Below are 21413 nucleotides of genomic sequence, written 5' to 3' on the forward strand. Positions count from 1 at the left end.
ATACAACATGAACAGTAAAAAGGGACTTTAGAATGTAAATATCATACAACATGAACAGTATAAAGTGACTTTAGAATGTAAATATCATACAACATGAACAGTATAAAGTGACTTTAGAATGTAAATATCATACAACATGAACAGTATAAAGTGACTTTAGAATGTAAATATCATACAACATGAACAGTAAAAAGTGACTTTAGAATGTAAATATATACAACATGAACAGTATAAAGTGACTTTAGAATGTAAATATCATACAACATGAACAGTATAAAGTGACTTTAGAATGTAAATATCATACAACATGAACAGTAAAAAGTGACTTTAGAATGTAAATATCATACAACATGAACAGTAAAAAGTGACTTTAGAATGTAAATATCATACAACATGAACAGTAAAAAGTGACTTTAGAATGTAAATATCATACACCATGAGCAGTATAAAGTGACTTTAGAATGTAAATATCATACAACATGAACAGTAAAAAGTGACTTTAGAATGTAAATATCATACAACATGAACAGTAAAAAGTGACTTTAGAATGTAAATATCATATAACGTTTCACTTCTGCATCACCTCCCTGCCTTTATAATGCATGTACACTGTATGTATCATGTGATTGTACACTGTATGTATCATGTGACTATATATACACTGTATGTATCATGTGATTGTACACTGTATGTATCATGTGACTATATATACACTGTATGTATCATGTGATTGTACACTGTATGTATCATGTGACTATATATACACTGTATGTATCATGTGATTGTACACTGTATGTATCATGTGATTGTACACTGTATGTATCATGTGATTGTACACTGTATGTATCATGTGATTGTACACTGTATGTATCATGTGACAATATATATACACTGTATGTATCATGTGACTATATATACACTGTAGGTATCATGTGACAATATATATACACTGTATGTATCATGTGACTATATATACACTGTATGTTTCATGTGATTGTACACTGTATGTATCATGTGACAATATATATACACTGTATGTATCATGTGACTATATATACACTGTATGTATCATGTGATTGTACACTGTATGTATCATATGATATTATAATGTATGTATCATGTAACTATATATACACTGTATGTATCATGTGACTATATATACACTGTATGTATCATGTGACTATATATACACTGTATGTATCATGTGACTATATATACACTGTATGTATCATGTCAATATGTATACACTGTATGTATCATGTGATTGTACACTGTATGCATCATGTGACTATACACTGTATGTATCATGTGACTATACACTGTATGTACCATGTGACTTTCATCCAATAAAAGACGAGAGAAGAAGGTAATCCAAAAAAGAAGAGATAAACTTATCACAAAACAGGCACATAAAGGAACGCGGAGGCTGACAACACTTTGCTATCTCTGCCCACATGTAACTCTGTGTTCGCCAACACAGGTCATTTATCAATCACTTTAGCACTAGTGTTGGAGTCCACAAAGCCTGTCACACGACCATCTTTCACTATCACCATTCCACCCTCTAGAGATACTGCTTGTCAAAGACCAACACATACGGACAGTCACCAACATAACCGTCACCAACCGTTTTTACAGTTACTATCCTTTACTTTGTTCTCATTATTGTCTGTCTTTGTCAGTCTGTCCCCACTCTAGCTGTTAAATAACAGTGACTTAAATGTGTATCTGTCATTCCAATAGTTACATTAAATCAGATTCCATTTCAATAACGGGATCATTTCATTAAGTGGAGTTTGAATGAAAACTGTAAGAGATGACTATATCTTGATTAGTAACCAGTTATGATTGTAAAATCAGAGCTTTTCATTCACTAGTGTCGACCATACTTACTGCTTTTTTAACAAATGAGACAAAACCATATCCCTTGGATTTCAGTGTCTGTGGGTCTCTGATGATCTTGCAGTCCCTGGAAAAGAAATAAAAATGGTTAGAAAAAGGATTATCAGACCAAAGTAAGTTCTCCTAGTTACCAATTCATAAATGGGTGACAATATACTTATATATCCCAACTATTTTTAGTAACATTTGTTTCCATGATTGGAATCAGACTATAGTCTCAGTTTATGTCTATTAATAGCCGAGGTCATTTAAGGACGAGTCAAAGAGCGCGAAAAACCACTGACCAACATGTATAGTTAGTATCTGGGTTTCACACATAGGTTTCAAACTATCTACCCCAGAAGTAGATTAAAGACTAGTGGTAATGTACATATCAGAACATCTTAACCACTCAGACCCATATAATAGTACTTAACTATCTAAAAGATGAAAAATTATTGTAACAATTATTCCTTCTTGACAGATCACTTCTGCCTAAAAGTAAATAGATTACAGTCACATTTATCTCCCTTGGCAGAGCTTTCCTGCCTTAAAAAACTAAATTGATTATAGTTACACTTATTTCCCTTGACAGAACTCTCCTGTGAAACAAATGAAGGAATTATAACAGGTTTGATCTCCTATGAGAGCGATTCACCATGCACTGACAAACATTGACTTCATTGATCCCAAGACACTTATTAAAATCCTTTCAGGGAAATGGTTGATTGATGCTGCAGTTGGTATGCATAATTATGACTTAAATGAAAATTATATTAGCTAAGCAGGATACAGATGTATTCATCAAGGTAAAAAATGCAATAAACATATATAATGTATTGTGTGTTTTACCTAAGGTGTGCGGACAATCTACTGAAAATATGGAATCTCCCTGATGGATAATTATTATTTCCATAAAATGGAGAGAAGCATGAAAATATATACTGGTTTTATAATTGTATTCATGAATAAAGTAAAGGTTAAAAAAATATATTTGAACAAAAAACTTTTAAAAAATTCAATAATTCAAAAAAATTCATTGAAAGGAGTAAAACAATATTTCTATTGCATGAATTAAAAAAAATTGCATGAAATAAGAACAAATTACGCTTGTGATTCTCATCTTGGTGGATAGGGTAGTTAAGATGTCTCAACATATTACCAAACTTAGCCCTCCATCTCTGGATTGCGAGTTTGAATCCAATGTGGGGCAGTTGGCAGGTACTGACCGCTGCTCGTTGGTTTTACTCAGGGAACTCAGGCTTTCCTCTACCAACAAACCTGGCACATCCTTACATTACCCTGGCAGTTAATAGGACGTTAAACTAATAAACCCAAAACCTCTTTGTGGATGTCATATAAAAAATAGATGTGTACTTCGTACGTCGTAGACAAAGACTAATTATCTTTGATAACCTGACAAAGAACTAATCGATGACTTTTCACCACCCATTATGGAATTTCATTTTGACAGATTAAAACTTTGGCGTAACACACCAGTGACATCTATGGAGGACTACTCTAGTCAGATTTCGACAGCTGTCAATGCGGTAACAATTTTTACATTGTATTTGAAGGTCTAAGAGATTATGTTTCAATGAGTGCTCACTGGGGAACTGTAACTAAAGGGAATCTTCATTAACGACTAGAAAACACATCTTTCCTCTTTTGGAAAGAAAAATTATTACTCTCACAAAAGTTCAAAACTATTTCGTAAAATTGAAGAAAAAAAGTCATCTTTAACAGCAAATAGCTGATGAACAAATTTCTATAAAATTTCTCAATAAACAAAATTATGAATATTGTATCTTATGAACATAATTCACAATCAATGTATTCATGAACAAATTGATGAACATTTCATCAATGAACAAACTATTGAACTTCTTGTCTATGATGAATCACATGAAAATCGTATCAATGAAGAAACATGAACACTATATCAATGAATTTATGAACTTAGGAATGAACAATTTCCATGATCTACCCTCTTGGCCTCTATTGTCAATGTAAGAAGCCAATTAAACTGTTGTTTGTGGTGATGAGCGATGAATAGAGACTTTGTAGGGCCAACATAACCCAATATTACACAACGTCTGGGAGATGTTCTAGACGGGGAACACCAACGGATCATCATTAACGTTAGACCAAAAGATTACGCAAGAGGAAAATAGCTCAATGTATATGTTCAGGTCTCTCTTGTTGACTGAATATAAAGCAATATCACGGCCCCCTGGAGCTGAGAAGACAATCTGTGACAGATTGAACAATAATCCATTTCTACAGTAATCTTAGAGGGACACCATGTTGAGTGATATTGTCTGAGTTCTAAAATATGATGATATAGGTAATAGAACCAGAGCATTTCCACTATAGTACCAGAGGACACTACAAAGCATTGTGTGCTATAAACTCATATCATTCGGACTATGGACAACCACCAAACTCTTCATACTTCCTATCATGACGTCACCGGCATTTTCTAGGAACATTATCATCAATGAGTTATATTCAGCGAAATATCGCACAGACTAAACTCTATATTTTCTAAGGATTTTCCCAAGATTGTCTATAATATCAGATTCCCATGACTATCTCTAATATTCTCATACATAGACATTTCCATGGCAAATCCCCACATTCTTTAAAACCATTTTACTCACACCAACCCAATATTCTAAGGACGTTTATTTTACCACAAAATGGTGACCAATGTGGTTTTCCTTTTTTGATAAACCTTTGCCCTACCACACATGGTTCTGACAGATGTGGGTACGGAGCTGTCTCCTATACCTCCCCTTACCTGACTCCAAGCAGTCAGTCTTACTTCCGACAACACAAGCGATCAAGGCACCGTCACATTCTTTATCCACTGTAAAAGGAACTCGTAAACAATCCAACACAAAATCTATGTCTCCCATTTGCATGTAAAATGTATCCTGGAAATTCAAGTCAGGCTTTTCGTCTTTAGGGCAGTTTTTTTCACCAGCAGCAGTTAGTTAAGATTAAATGAAATCCATTGTAGGTCCTGTGGCAGCTTAACTAAGAAGGTAAAATGTGTAAATGAAGTCACAGGCAAAGTTTGAAATAATGAGAGAGTTTAAGAGGCAGTCCATTGTCTTGGTCTCTGATGTCTTCATCATCATCGCCATCATCATCATCATCTTCATCATCATCAATCATCAAGCATCATCATCATCACCATCATCATCTTCACCATCATCATCTTCTTCATCATCACCACCATCAACATCATGTCTGGAAAACTCATCCTATTTTATTTCAGATACAACACATCTAACCAGCTCACCGGTCTTGGTGTACATCTGATGGGAGTTTGGAGGGTCTAGATTTGAAATAAACAGCTTAGTGGTTATAGCGGGTTATGTATTGATAATACCTCTGCTGGTATATCTACATTAAATATCAACAATTGGTTAGGTAGGGTTACATACATTTTCCTAGCAATATTCAAATTCAAAGACTTTATATCAATATTTTTTTCTCTCCAGTAATTACATTTAAGTTTACACCATAATCTTCCTTTCTCATCGTATTTGAGTTTCATTTTAATTGTGAATGTTGGTCCCCTGATGACAAACAGTACAGTGATGTAGATTTATAGGGATGGAGTGAATGTCACCGTGTATAGTTACCCTTGACTGTTTATACAGTGATGTAGATTTTGTAGGAATGAAGTGAATGTCACCGCATATAGTCACCCTTGACTGTTTATACAGATACCATGCCTGTGAGGTAGCTACCTCTGGTTTCTGGCCAGGCTTTCCTGAATGAGGCATGCATTGCCTGTGTAGAGTCCGTCAAGCTACCCCAAATGACAAGCCGTTGCTATAATTCATGCCTAATTTGACACCCCAACAATGCTTTTATTTCAGTAATTAATTAGTGGAGCCACCTGCATTACCAAGCCTGATGGAATCGTCATGAAGAATTACAATGGAAATAGTGTCAAAATCATGTCAACTTTGTCTTAAAATTGACATTAGTGATGAGGTTCTGCTGGGAGAAGATTGTCAGAAAGAACTTGTCGGAAGTCAGCATTTTAGCAGCATTTCCCCATAGTAGCAGCTTTCTTATTTCCAGTTACAATAAAGCTTTGGCTGTAGAGAGATTTATAGGAAGTTTACTGTGTTCTCCCACTGTTTCAGGCTACTTCACTGACGGAAGCTACGCCACAAATATTCTCCACGCATTTGACAACGGAAACATCCATCTTCTTGGCTTCACAAATATCTAAAATCAAGAGCCTCCATTACAGTCATATTCCTGGAGATACTTTATTGTTTTGGGGTAATAACAAATATCGCAATAAAGATGTTCTATACTGTAGCTAGGCTGGGATGAAAATGTCCCTTAGACTTTTTTTTAATAAATTGAGAGATTCCATCTAATGTTAACAATTACATTTCCTGACTTTATGGGGTTTTGCAGAAAATGTACCTACCTGCTTACATATACATGTGTACATTTCAGGTAATGATATTTTGAAATGTTTGGTAGGTATTGGGACATCCTGGAATGTTTGGTAGGTATTCGGACAACCTGGAATGTTTGGTAGGTATTGGGACATCCTGGAATGTTTGGTAGGTATTGGGACATCCTAGAATGTTTGGTAGGTATTGGGACATCCTGGAATATTTGGTAGGTATTGGGACATCCTGGAATGTTTGGTAGGTATTGGGACATCCTGGAATGGTAAGTAGGTATTGGGACATCCTGGAATGTTTGGTAGGTATTGGGACATCCTGGAATGTTTGGTAGGTATTGGGACATCTTGGAATGTTTGGTTGGTATTGGGACAACCTGGAATGGTAAGTAGGTATTAGGACATCCTGGAATGTTTGGTAGGTAATGGGACATCCTGGAATGTTTGGTAGGTATTGGGACATCCTGGAATGTTTGGTAGGTATTGGGACATCCTGGAATGTTTGGTAGGTATTGGGACATCCTGGAATGTTTGGTAGGTAATGGGACATCCTAGAATGTTTGGTAGGTATTGGGACATCCTGGAATGTTTGGTAGGTATTGGGACATCCTGGAATGTTTGGTAGGTAATGGGACATCCTAGAATGTTTGGTAGGTATTGGGACATCCTGGCACATTTGGTAGGTATTGGGACATCCTGAAATGATGAGTAGGTATTGGGACAACCTGGAATGGTTGGTAGTTATTGAGACAACCTGGAATATTTGGAAGGTAGTGGGACATCCCAGAATGTTTGGTAGGTATTGGGACATCCATGGAATGTGTGGTGGGTATTGGGACAACCTGGAATGTTTGGTAGGTTTTGGAACATCTTGGAATGTTAATTTGTGTAGGTATTGGGACATCCTTGAATATTTGGTAGGTATTGGAACATCCTGATATGTTTGGAAGGTATTGGGACATCCTGAAATATTTGGTAGGTATTGGGACATCCTGGAATGGTAAGTAGGTATTGGGACATCCTGAAATGATAAGTAGGTATTGGGACATCCTGAAATGATAAGTAGGTATTGGGACATCATGGAATGTTTGGTAGGTATTGAGACATTTTGGAATGGTTAGTAGGTATTGGGACATCCCAGAATGTTTGGTAGTTATTGGGACATCCTGGAATGTTTGGTAGGTATTGGGACATCCTGAAATGATAAGTAGGTATTGGGACATCCTGGAATGTTTGGTAGGTATTTGGACATCCTGGCATGTTTGGTAGGTATTGGGACATCCTGGAATTTTTGGTAGGTATTGGGACATCCTGGAATGATAGGTAGGTATTGGGACATCCTGAAATGATAAGTAGGTATTGGGACATCCTGGAATGTTTGGTAGGTATTTGGACATCCTGGAATGTTTGGTAGGTATTGGGACATCCTGGAATGATAAGTAGGTATTGGGACATCCTTGAATGTTTGGTAGGTATTGGGACATCCTGAAATGTTTGGTAGGTATTGGGACATCCTGGAAAGTTTGGTAAGTTTCTTGACATCCTGAATCATTTGGTACATATTGGCCCTGGAGCAGAATGTGCCTTAACAAGTCTGGTAGGTACGGCCATATCCTGAAACTTTCAGTAGGACCAGAGGCATGAGAATCAAACATTTTGCATTAGGAAGATGAGCGCTGATGACCAAACAGCCAAAGTGATATCTGATAGAGATAGCTGGGAGATAGGGTAGATTTATAGCCTTCATTGATGGAAACATCACTTCATGGAAAAAGCTGAACATTAATTTCCGTTTGAGTTTTCTTTAGGACTAAATGGTAAGGATTTATGGTGGAGAGCCAGCTGCCTATTTAGACCTCAATAAATCATGACCTAATGGTAAAGAGCCTGGGACACAAGATGGTGCTGACTGATAGCATTACATATTAACAGCTCATATAGCAATCAGTTTATATTTTACCTTTCATTTCTATTCTAATTTTTTTTAAAACTTTCATGCAATACAAAAAAGTCACTTTTACAGGCTTTTGATATTTTGTTGTCTTTAGCAATTTCTATACTTTTACTATTTTTCTTAAATTATGAAGCAAATATGCATGTATTCAATACAGAAACATGTAGGGAGGGTGGGTCCTACCTCTACATTTAATGTCCTACACCCTGTCATTATACCAAGGTTCCTACCTATACATTTAATGTCCTACAGGCTGTAATTATACCAGGGGTCCTACCTCTACATTTAATGTCCTTCTAGCTGTAATCATATACCGGGGGTCCTACCTCTACATTTTTCCTACAGGCTGTCATTATACCAGGGGTCCTACCTCTACATTTGATATCCTACAGGCTGTAATTATACTGAGGGTCCTACCTCTACATTTATCCTACAGGCTGTAATTATACCGATGGTCATTCCTCTACATTTAATGTCCTACACCCTGTCATTATACCACGGTTCCTACCTCTACATTTAATGTCCTACAGACTGTAATCATACCGAGGGTCCTACCTCTACATTTAATGTCCTACAGGCTGTAATTATACCGAGGGTCCTACCTCTACATTTATTGTCCTACAGGCTGTAATTATACCGATGGTCATTCCTCTACATTTAATGTCCTACACCCTGTCATTATACCACGGTTCCTACCTCTACATTTAATGTCCTACAGACTGTAATCATACCGAGGGTCCTACCTCTACATTTAATGTCCTACAGGCTGTAATTATACCGAGGGTCCTACCTCTACATTTAATGTCCTACAGGCTGTAATTATACTGAGGGTCCTACCTCTACATTTATTGTCCTACAGGCTGTAATTATACTGAGGGTCCTACCTCTACATTTATTGTCCTACAGACTGTAATTATTCTGAGGGACCTATCTCTACATTTTTCCTACAGGCTGTAATTATACTGAGGGTCCTACCTCTACATTTAATGTCCTACAGGCTGTAATCATACCGAGGGTCCTACCTCTACATTTATTGTCCTACAGGCTGTAATTATACCGAGGGTCCTACCTCTACATTTAATGTCCTACAGGCTGTAATTATACCGAGGGTCCTACCTCTACATTTAATGTCCTACAGGCTGTAATTATACCGAGGGTCCTACCTCTACATTTTTCCTACAGGCTGTAATTATACCGAGGGTCCTACCTCTACATTTAATGTCCTACAGGCTGTAATTATACTGAGGGTCCTACCTCTACATTTAATGTCCTACAGGCTGTAATTATACCGAGGGTCCTACCTCTACATTTAATGTCCTACAAGCTGTAATCATATACCGGGGGTCCTACCTCTACATTTTTCCTACAGGCTGTAATCATACCGAGGGTCCTACCTCTACATTTAATGTCCTACAGGCTGTAATTATACTGAGGGTCCTACCTCTACATTTAATGTCCTACAGGCTGTAATTATACCGAGGGTCCTACCTCTACATTTAATGTCCTACAGGCTGTAATTATACCGAGGGTCCTACCTCTACATTTAATATCCTACAGGCTGTAATTATACCGAGGGTCCTACCTCTACATTTAATATCCTACAGGCTGTAATCATACCGAGGGTCCTACCTCTACATTTAATGTCCTACAGGCTGTAATTATACAGAGGGTCCTACCTCTACATTTAATGTCCTACAGGCTGTAATCATACCGAGGGTCCTACCTCTACATTTAATGTCCTACAGACTGTAATCATACCGAGGGTCCTACCTCTACATTTAATGTCCTACAGGCTGTAATTATACCGAGGGTCCTACCTCTACATTTAATGTCCTACAGGCTGTAATTATACTGAGGGTCCTACCTCTATATTTAATGTCCTACCTCTACATTTGATGTCCTACAGGCTGTAATCATACCGAGGGTCCTACCTCTACATTTAATGTCCTACAGGCTGTAATTATACCGAGGGTCCTACCTCTACATTTAATGTCCTACAGGCTGTAATCATACCGAGGGTCCTACCTCTACATTTAATGTCCTACAGGCTGTAATTATACTGAGGGTCCTACCTCTACATTTAATGTCCTACAGGCTGTAATTATACCGAGGGTCCTACCTCTACATTTAATGTCCTACAGGCTGTAATTATACTGAGGGTCCTACCTCTACATTTAATGTCCTACAGGCTGTAATTATACTGAGGGTCCTACCTCTACATTTAATGTCCTACAGGCTGTAATTATACTGAGGGTCCTACCTCTACATTTAATGTCCTACAGGCTGTAATCATACCGAGGGTCCTACCTCTACATTTTTCCTACAGGCTGTCATTATACCAGGGGTCCTACCTCTACATTTAATGTCCTACAGGCTGTAATCATACTGAGGGTCCTACCTCTACATTTTTCCTACAGGCTGTAATTATACTGAGGGTCCTACCTCTACATTTAATGTCCTACAGGCTGTAATCATACCGAGGGTCCTACCTCTACATTTAATGTCCTACAGGCTGTAATTATACTGAGGGTCCTACCTCTACATTTGATGTCCTACAGGCTGTAATCATACCGAGGGTCCTACCTCTACATTTAATGTCCTACAGGCTGTAATTATACTGAGGGTCCTACCTCTACATTTAATGTCCTACAGGCTGTAATCATACCGAGGGTCCTACCTCTACATTTTTCTACAGCTGTCATTATACCGGGGTCTACCTCTACATTTAATGTCCTACCTGTAATACGAGGGTCCTACCTCTACATTTTTTCCTACAGGCTGTAATTATACTGAGGGTCCTACCTCTACATTTAATGTCCTACAGCTGTATTCTGAGGTACTTCATTTTCCTACAGCTGTAATACGAGGGTCCTACCTCTACATTTAATTTCCTACAGGCTGTAATTATACCGAGGGTCCTACCTCTACATTTAATGTCCTACAGGCTGTAATTATACTGAGGGTCCTACCTCTACATTTAATGTCCTACAGGCTGTAATTATACCGAGGGTCCTACCTCTACATTTAATGTCCTACAGGCTGTAATTATACTGAGGGACCTACCTCTACATTTTTCCTACAGGCTGTAATTATACCGAGGGTCCTACCTCTACATTTAATGTCCTACAGGCTGTAATTATACCGAGGGTCCTACCTCTACATTTAATGTCCTACAGCTGTAATTATACCAGGGTCTAGGTCCTACAGCTTAACATTAAGTGTACCTCTACATTTCCTACAGCTGTAATTATACTGAGGGTCCTACCTCTACATTTAATGTCCTACAGACTGTAATTATTCTGAGGGACCTACCTCTACATTTTTCCTACAGGCTGTAATTATACCGAGGGTCCTACCTCTACATTTAATGTCCTACAGGCTGTAATTATACCGAGGGTCCTACCTCTACATTTAATGTCCTACAGGCTGTAATTATACTGAGGGTCCTACCTCTACATTTAATGTCCTACAGGCTGTAATTATACTGAGGGTCCTACCTCTACATTTTTCCTACAGGCTGTAATTATACCGAGGGTCCTACCTCTACATTTAATGTCCTACAGGCTGTAATTATACTGAGGGTCCTACCTCTACATTTTTCCTACAGGCTGTAATTATACCGTGGGTACTACCTCTACATTTAATGTCCTACAGACTGTAATTATACCGAGGGTCCTACCTCTACATTTTTCCTACAGGCTGTAATCATACCGAGGGTCCTACCTCTACATTTAATGTCCTACAGGCTGTAATTATACTGAGGGTCCTACCTCTACATTTAATGTCCTACAGGATGTAATTATACTGAGGGTCCTACCTCTACATTTAATGTCCTACAGGCTGTAATTATACTGAGGGTCCTACCTCTACATTTAATGTCCTACAGGCTGTAATTATACTGAGGGTCCTACCTCTACATTTAATGTCCTACAGGATGTAATTATACCGAGGGTCCTACCTCTACATTTGATATCCTACAGGCTGTAATTATACTGAGGGTCCTACCTCTACATTTAATGTCCTACAGGATGTAATTATACCGAGGGTCCTACCTCTACATTTGATATCCTACAGGCTGTAATTATACTGAGGGTCCTACCTCTACATTTTTCCTACAGGCTGTAATTATACTGAGGGTCCTACCTCTACATTTAATGTCCTACAGGCTGTAATCATACCGAGGGTCCTACCTCTACATTTCATGTTCTTCAGGCTGTAATTACACCAGGGATCGTATCTCTACATTTAATGATGTCACATGTATGGACTGTAATTATACTAGGGTCCTACCTCCTGTCCAAAGACAAGTCTCAGGTCACTACAATTGATGCCTGTGAAAAATGTTGTACACTTTATTGATTTAGAATGGAAGACAATGAAAAATATGTTTTGGTGTGTTTTATAGCGGGCAGTGTCACAGAGTCGATGTTGATGGCCATCTGTATGATGTAGTGTGGTTTGGGTTGGTGGCTGGGGAGCTGAGGATTTATAGGGATACATTGTCAGATGGCGCACACTGATTCCACATATATCATACCACAGTCACTGCAACAATCCTCTCTCTGATGGTCGTGGAAACATTGGTTGGTGTCACAGCGCCAGTATATCAATCAGGATCCAAATAAAATTCCAACACTTTTTCCATTCACCATAGCAAGTATTGGCTTCTATCACTGAGACAGGCACAGAGAACAAAACACACCCCCTCAAATGATACCGATTTAAATCCATTTTATAATGTAACCCATGATATATTACAATTCATTGTCTTAGAGATGAAATGTATTAATGCATTTTAACTAAAACAGCATGGAAGAAGTCTTAAAAGTTATGATAAGAAAGGAAAATAATTTCTTTTTAACAATTGATTGTGATGAGCCCATTTTTTGAACAAAGCATATCTTTACATTTGTTTTTAATATATAGACAGGCGTCTTAAGGAGAAAGCATCAATTTCAGCATAAAAACCTGTCTATCAAGTCAAAAGACCGAACGACCAAGTCAACACTTCAGGCTGTCGAATTTATGACCAATAATACAGATTAATAAATTCATAAAATAGATGGAAAAAGCAGAAGAAGATGGAATCCAAATGAAAAAGCCAAACTCAAATTATATATATATGATATAGGTCTATATGTAACACTATAAACAATTTTTTGAAAAGATGAAAAAGAAAAAGAGTTAAGAACAAAAAAAATCAAAACGAAAGAATAAATAAACAAAATAAATAAACTTTTCTCCACCAGGATTTACCAGATTAGACTCTCGGCCCATCACGATTGCAGACCGAGGCCTAATAAGGCATACAGGGGAGGTAACTATGTACATATCACACTTCAGTGTCCTAGCTATACAAACTATAAAACAACCCAAAGGGAAACAAAAATAAACAAAATAAAAAAGAGAAAAAGCCAAATCTGTAAATAAAAAAGAATAAATCATAACAATGTTAACAAATAAGGACAGTTAGGGGACTATTGTTCATAATTATAAACAAGGAAACTACAGAAAATGGGTAATGATATCAGTTCAATACAAAATAACTGTTGTATGTACAGTAGTTTACTAATCAAGGAAAGCTATTATCGCCATAGAAACCAGGCAAAAAAAAAGATCAAAGTTAGCTAGTCCATGAATATTTATATGACATATTGACTAACACGTAGGATTTTTACATTCTAAGTCAAGAGGAATTCACCTTGGCAGACCTGTAATTCCACATCTCGTAAGATCTTTATAAGTGTAAATGGATGGAGCTACACCAAGTAAAAGTTGGGATAAACACTCAAAAAGTTAGGCAAAATGTTCGACTTAAAGAAACATGTTGAAAATATATAAATACAAAAGAAATATACACTGCCAGTGATTTCAATATTGTGTAATATATCCACCCCTGGTTTTCCGTATAATATAATGAGGAAAGAAGTCTGTAATTGTAAAAAAAATATATATAAATATATGAAAAGTAATAATGAAAAAGGCATACATAGCCTGTGTAACTGGAAACCTGTGTTTCCCCGGGCCTGGCTGACACCTCTTCATGTATCGCTGTTGAGGACAGGAACAATAAGTTAGGACTCTTATCGCGATGGAATTACAAGTAATAAGAATTTTCTGGTCATTGTTGCTTTTTATTTGTTTAAAATCTTATATATACCTTTACCTATTGTATCACCTTATATGGCTTACAGAACCAGTAATAGGGCAAAAAATACTGATTGGGCAATAGTCATCGGTAACCATGCTGATTTTCTGATTGCATGGCCATTTGCCATGGAAATCATGCAGCATGTTAGATTGGACAAATGCCATATCAAGTGACATAAACTTTCCTTGTTGAAAATCCTAATATGCAAGATTTTCGTATCAAGGTTGTGCCCTTTTGCTGAAGATGACCTGAAATTATAGACTATTCTGGCCTGCTTAAGATGTCCTGATATTATAGATAATTCTGGCCTGCTAAAGATATCCTAACATTATAAAGTATTCTAACGCGCTAAATATTACCTTACACTATCGACTATTCTCACCTGCTAAAGATATCCTGGCATTATAAACTATTCTGGCCTGCTAAATATATATGACCTGATATTATAGACTATTCTCGCCTGCTAAATATGACCTGACATTATAGACTATTCTGGCCTGCTAAAGATGACATGATATAGATGACATGATATTACAGACTATTCTGGCCTGCTAAAGATGACATGATATAGATGACATGATATTACAGACTATTCTGGCCTGCTAAAGATAACCTGACATTATTGACTATTCTGGCCTGCTAAAGATGTCCTGACATTATTGACTATTCTGGCCTGCTGTATACAGTTATTCCACATACTTATAAGTGATCTGGCATCATAGACTATTGTAGCTTTATATCTAAAGAAGAGGTGAGGCGAGACCCTCTACTATTCTGGCCTGCGATTGATGACATTGTCCAATTTTCCCCAGTGGACAACAAGTGCCAACGCAGTGTAGCGATATCGCCCTGTATTCTGTACAGGTGTCAACCAAGGATTGACTTAGTGCCGTTATTGTAGGCAGCTCCCTAGAGGCAAGTGCTGGTGTCGATGTAGACATTTCCCAGGCAAACATCTCCATAAACTCTACAACCATCACACAAATTCAGGAATATTAGGAGATTTTAATGTTTGAATCATAAGTACACACTTTATTATCGCTACTGCTAACCAATCTACACCGTACATTCATTTAGTAATTGTCTGGAGCTGTGCACTCTTATGTCTACTGGACAACATCGCCAGACTATGACGGGTGACAAGGAATCGTCTTGATTGAAACCAAGACCATCTTGGTAGGGAGGAATTGATTGTTAAGTGTTATTTGCAGTATTATCTATCTATACATTGGACCACATATTGACTATCTGATGATATATTGCAGTTGTTTTTTCTCTGTCCTCACGGTATGTGATCCTTCCCTTAATCTCTGCTTCAATGGGTCAGTGGTGTCCGATGGGAATTGTGGACATGTATATCTCCTCACGCTATCCTAGGTCACTGTCGTCCTTCCCAGGAATAATCATTTCTATAGATTAACTAAGCTTCAACAGAAATCTAAAGGCCTATCTATGATGTGGCTGAAGAAACTTCTGTTTCCTAGTAAGACTACATTATATGCTCCGTCTATATTTACTACTTAATACTTATAATGGTACCTTAATATATTAAATTAATAATAATAATTACTAGGGGTTTATAAGTATTATTTGTTTGTCAATGACATCATAAAGTATTCACAATTCCAGACAAACTCTAAAATTATTGATAAGTTAGTGTCTTGGTGACCCATCCTAACTATTATTATACCAGAAACGCAGCATTCAGTCGTAACACATTCCACCACTAACAGCATTACACTGGAACTCCCTATTATAAAATATCAATTTTATTTCATTCTAATATAACCCATTAAGTTTTCTATTTAGAATCAATAGTTCTCCGGCTAAGATAATACTGTCTCTAGTTTTATGACTTTCCATTTATCTCAGGGATAACATTATACATTTTATATTTGTTTTCTATGATACTCCAACTTTAATTATCCTAGCTTTGTTTGCCGCCAGTGTTCACAGTGAACTTTTATATGACTTATCAATGTTTCATAAAAAATTAACAAGCTTCAAATGTCTTGGCTTAAATTCACAGAAAAACAGTGTTTTTCTTCAAAAGATATACCCAATATCATTTTTTTTTTTTTTTTAAATAATTTAAAATTTTTTCTTTTTCTTTTTATTTTTCAGAAAGCTCATGACCTACCCTTTGTCATACTGTATAAATCAGGAACAAATATTGTTATTAAAACATTCGAAATTTTAAATTTAGGATATAAAATGTGAGGAAGATTTTATTTAGAGTTTCCATTTGCTTGACCCTGCTTGGAGTAGAAAGCTGGTAACATGAATTCTGTGCAGGACATTTATATTACTATCATATCCTGCCTGTGGAAATAAAACCATCAGATAAATAAATTCCATAAATTGATAGGAAATTAATATCCTGTGTGACTAATTAACAATGTCACTAGGGAGGAAACTAACCTCGTTACTCTACAATAAAATTTTGATTCTCCATCTTTCCCATCTACCATGCTCAAGATTGCCACACAATAAAGCCACAGATTATAAATAAACCTGATCAGAAAACTTTATTTCTTCACCAAAGTTGTCTCGATAATTTAATACTTGATATTGAATCACCATCCTAGCGTTCCCTGAGGATGTGTATTAGCTAGTTAATGCTGTTTTAGGTAGGAGTCTTTTATGACAGGACAATGAGCTAATTCTCGAAGTAGGTATCAGGGTACGTTGGTGCACTCACACTCAATATATAACCGTCCAATCATCTATATACTGCCTCTATCTCATCTTTATATATGGTCAATTAAAATCATCAAATTATACTGGCCTACAACTCTCAAAACTAGAAAGCAAATATCAGGGATGAATGGAAACATTTAATAATGTAAATGCATTTAGTTGGCAACTATTGGACTATAAATGCCAACTGAATTTGGTTAGGTCACACCAATAAGGATATTCTGAAAGTTTCAAAACAATAAGGACATTCTTCTAACCTCCTCACATAGACAGCATCAGTGTTGTCAGAGAAAATATTTAGTGTTGTAATTTAAAGAATGAAGCATGTGATATTTAGGTCTGAGTCAGTCAGGGAGAATGGGAGATGTGTTAATTAAATAAATGTGCCTTTGACCTTCATTATATATAACTTATTACTAGTCCACATATATCAGCTATAGGCTCCCTCAGGCCTCCTAAAACACGTTGTTTCAACTTATGTACAGAGCTGGATTGGATTACTACAATTCTTTATGATAATGTAGGCAGAAAGCAAATACTCCTGTAATATTGATGGGCTAACACCATGTTTAGTCATATAATTGTAATTATCAAGTCCTTCAAGTAACATTAAAATTTTTGGAATGTCACAAACATGGTATATTCTTCAAAAGATTACAGTGTTGTTTTCAAGAAAACAATGTATTGTTGTCAAGGTTAAAGTGTTGTTTCCATGTTAACAATGTATTGTTGTCAAGGTTATAGTGTTATTTTCAAGGTAACAATGTATTGTTGTCAAGGTTGTAGTGTTGTTTTCAAGGTAACAATGTATTGTTGTCAAGGTTATGGTGTTGTATTCAAGGTAACAATGTATTGTTGTCAAGGTTATGGTGTTGTTTTCAAGGTAACAATGTATTGTTGTCAAGGTTATGGTGTTGTTTTCAAGGTAACAATGTATTGTTGTCAAGGTTATAGTGTTGTTTTCAAGGTAACAATGTATTGTTGTCAAGGTTATAGTGTTGTTTTCAAGGTAACAATGTATTGTTGTCAAGGCTATAGTGTTGTATTCAAGGTAACAATGTATTGTTGTCAAGGTTATAGTGTTGTTTTCAAGGTAACAATGTATTGTTGTCAAGGTTATAGTGTTGTTTTCAAGGTAACAATGTATTGTTGTCAAGGTTATAGTGTTGTTTTCAAGGTAACAATGTATTGTTGTCAAGGTTATAGTGTTGTTTTCAAGGTAACAATGTATTGTTGTCAAGGTTATAGTGTTGTTTTCAAGGTAACAATGTATTGTTGTCAAGGTTATAGTGTTGTTTTCAAGGTAACAATGTATTGTTGTCGAGGTTATAGTGTTGTTTTCTAGGTAACAATGTATTGTCGTCAAGATTATAGTGTGGTTCTTAAGGTAACAATGTATTGTTGTCAAGGTTATAGTGTTGTTTTCAAGGTAACAATGTATTGTTGTCAAGATTATAGTGTTGTTTTCAAGGTAACAATGTATTGTTGTCAAGGTTATAGTGTTGTTTTCAAGGTAACAATGTATTGTTGTCAAGGTTATAGTGTTGTTTTCAAGGTAACAATGTATTGTTGTCAAGGTTATAGTGTTGTTTTCAAGGTAACAATGTATTGTTGTCAAGGTTATAGTGTTGTTTTCTAGGTAACAATGTATTGTTGTCAAGGTTATAGTGTTGTTTTCAAGGTAACAATGTATTGTTGTCAAGGTTATAGTGTTGTTTTCAAGGTAACAATGTATTGTTGTCAAGGTTATAGTGTTGTTTTCAAGGTAACAATGTATTGTTGTCAAGGTTATAGTGTTGTTTTCAAGGTAACAATGTATTGTTGTCAAGGTTATAGTGTTGTTTTCAAGGTAATAATGTATTGTTGTCAAGGTTATAGTGTTGTTTTCATGGTTACAATGTATTGTTGTCAAGATTATAGTGTTGTTTTTTAAGGTAATAATGAGAATGTGTGATTGTGAAGGATAGGTACAATAAAGTTGATTACAATATGCCATTATCAAGGTTGAAATCAATTGTTCTCATGGTGATTTAGGATAATGAGGATATGCTAAAATCCTCCACCCACAAACCTTAAGTAATACTTCAGATAACTGAACTCATCTAATTCCTATAAGTAAACAACTTATTGCTTTAACCTTTTCTATTCCTCACTTGTCACCCTAAAGTATTGTACTATGGTCTAGACAGACAACAAAGACCCATGTACCCTGTAGATGTACATGATCTGTTACACTCCTGACAAATCATCAATTAAACAAACGTAAATTTGACCCTGATGGATTAGCGTGGCAGTGTTACGTTACTTTTAGTAGTGACGGCTGCCATGTGATTGTCAATTCTCTCGCTTTCATTACAATCAATTAGCTTGTGCTCATCAAATTTTCAACAAATTCCACATTTTTGTAGCACGTAACAAAGCGAGAATTCCCGAGAGTACAACCGTTGATGTACGTTGATCTAGCCAATTCAATATTGCAGGTAGCCCCTGGTTGCCATAATGTAAGCCCCATTTCCAATAACGAGCAGCAGGGGAAATAATGTTATTAACTAGCATTTTACGATGCTGCCCTGCCAATGTATCACTTGTTGAGAACACAATGAGAAACCTTATTCAGACCCAGGGTACAACCCCTTATATTCAATAGGACAGTCTGTCTCATCTAAACCCAGGGTTTACCCCTTACCAATGAAGAACTGGCCCTGCATCTCATAGAGAACTAGGGACTACCCCTATGTTTTAGTGAACTGTCCTCTGTGCCTGTTGTCCTGAACTAATACAAGGTGTGTCTGATATTATTATGTCTGACACAGGAACACAATTTACGCCAAATTTTAGTCTGCACAATACAACTAACAACCATCAGGTTCAATACTCCTTGGCTAGTAAATCCAGCAATTCATAATATAGTTATGTCTGATGAGTTTATCACATATTGACAACTATCAAATACTTACGATATTTCTCCAAAAACTACGAATGCTTCTTTTAGTTGGTGTGTTTCTATATCTGGACTCAGGTCTCCCACAAATATATGGAAATGTTCTGAAACATAAAATCATACAATCAGTAAATGGTAGCAACAGAAACGGCACCATAAGTCTTCAGTTTCTATCAAAATCCAAAAGGTTGCATAAGTGCTAGAACCTGTTATGGAACTATAGTGATGACAATAACATCAGAAACTGTACAGGGCTTAATACATAATCTCAATATAGGGGTTTCCAGATCTCATAACGACGTGGGTAAGAGATCTGGAAACCCTCGTATTGTTACTGGACTTTTTCACAAGACAAGTACATACTTTGGCAATTCCCTTACTTCAGCACTTGCTCAAGGCATTTTTGCACTAAAAGATAAATTATGTTTTCTGCAGCATGAAGTCAGTATAGTATAATGAGTGCATGAATTCATCACTGTGCTAATTAAACTGTTCAAAATCAACTTTGTGCTAAAACTGGACTGCAACGAATTTAGAATGTTTACAGCAGTTATTATTCAAGTTTTTAAAACTTTGTTTCTATCATTCAATGACCTGTATGTAAATTTTACTAGAAACCATTGGAGTTGTGCCTAATGACTATTCCATGATATTTATGACCATTGATCTGTTTGTATAATCACTTGGTACCGTGTTGTTTTATAGGTCACAGAAAAGGTCAGCTGTACAGAGTAATGAGATCTTATTATCAAGGGTCAGGAAAGGTCAGGAAAGGTCATCAAAGGTCAACCCTGTAAATAAATGTCTCCCCTACAAAGGTCACCAGTAACCAAGGTTAATCATCCTCATTGTCTCCCTAATTACAAATTAATGCAAATCCTTGATTTTCTTCCTTTTTTTTCTTTTTTCTATTTTGCCATAGTCCTTTAAAATTTAATATACAATATCTGCATCTTTTATCCGAAATTTAAGGTGTGTACAGAGACAATTCTTGTTTTGTTCAATGTCCATCCTGTAGACAAATCACAATAATCTACTATTAAAGCTTGATTGTAGGACATAATCAATATGTTTAAGATTGAACCACACAGAATAGTGAATGAGAGAGATGACCGAAGCAGGCCTGAAGATTCATCTATAGTAGTAGGCCCCTTTGACTTTAGTAGTATCACCATGCCGACTGCTGATTTGATAGTGGGTGTTACAACCAATGACACATATGGGACCTCTACAAACTCATTCTCCTCTTACTAGTATGGTTAACAAAAATTGGGAGCTTCCAAGAAGTCAACTTAATGAATGTCAAGCTCATCAGTAGCGGTCAATAGAAAGTAACTTT

General features: G+C 36.4%; 1 protein-coding gene across 10 annotated transcripts in view; it reads right to left on the reverse strand.

Moving 5' to 3' along the window:
• The window catches only part of LOC138334375 (nucleolysin TIAR-like), a 231491-nt gene that overhangs the window by 16887 nt on the left and 193191 nt on the right, over positions 1-21413 (reverse strand). For all 10 annotated transcript variants that reach the window (XR_011210121.1, XR_011210120.1, XR_011210119.1 and 7 more), the window contains 2 exons: positions 20091-20178; positions 1894-1969 (listed from right to left, as the gene is read on the reverse strand). Coding sequence is in view for 2 of the 10 variants with exons in the window: in XM_069283047.1 (XP_069139148.1) it covers positions 1894-1969; positions 20091-20178 (164 nt within the window). In the remaining 8 variants the exon portion in view is untranslated. The remainder of the gene's footprint in view (positions 1-1893; positions 1970-20090; positions 20179-21413) is intronic.

This window comes from Argopecten irradians, chromosome 11 (assembly GCF_041381155.1).
Source record: "Argopecten irradians isolate NY chromosome 11, Ai_NY, whole genome shotgun sequence".
In the NCBI taxonomy this organism is placed as follows: Eukaryota; Metazoa; Mollusca; class Bivalvia; order Pectinida; family Pectinidae; genus Argopecten; species Argopecten irradians.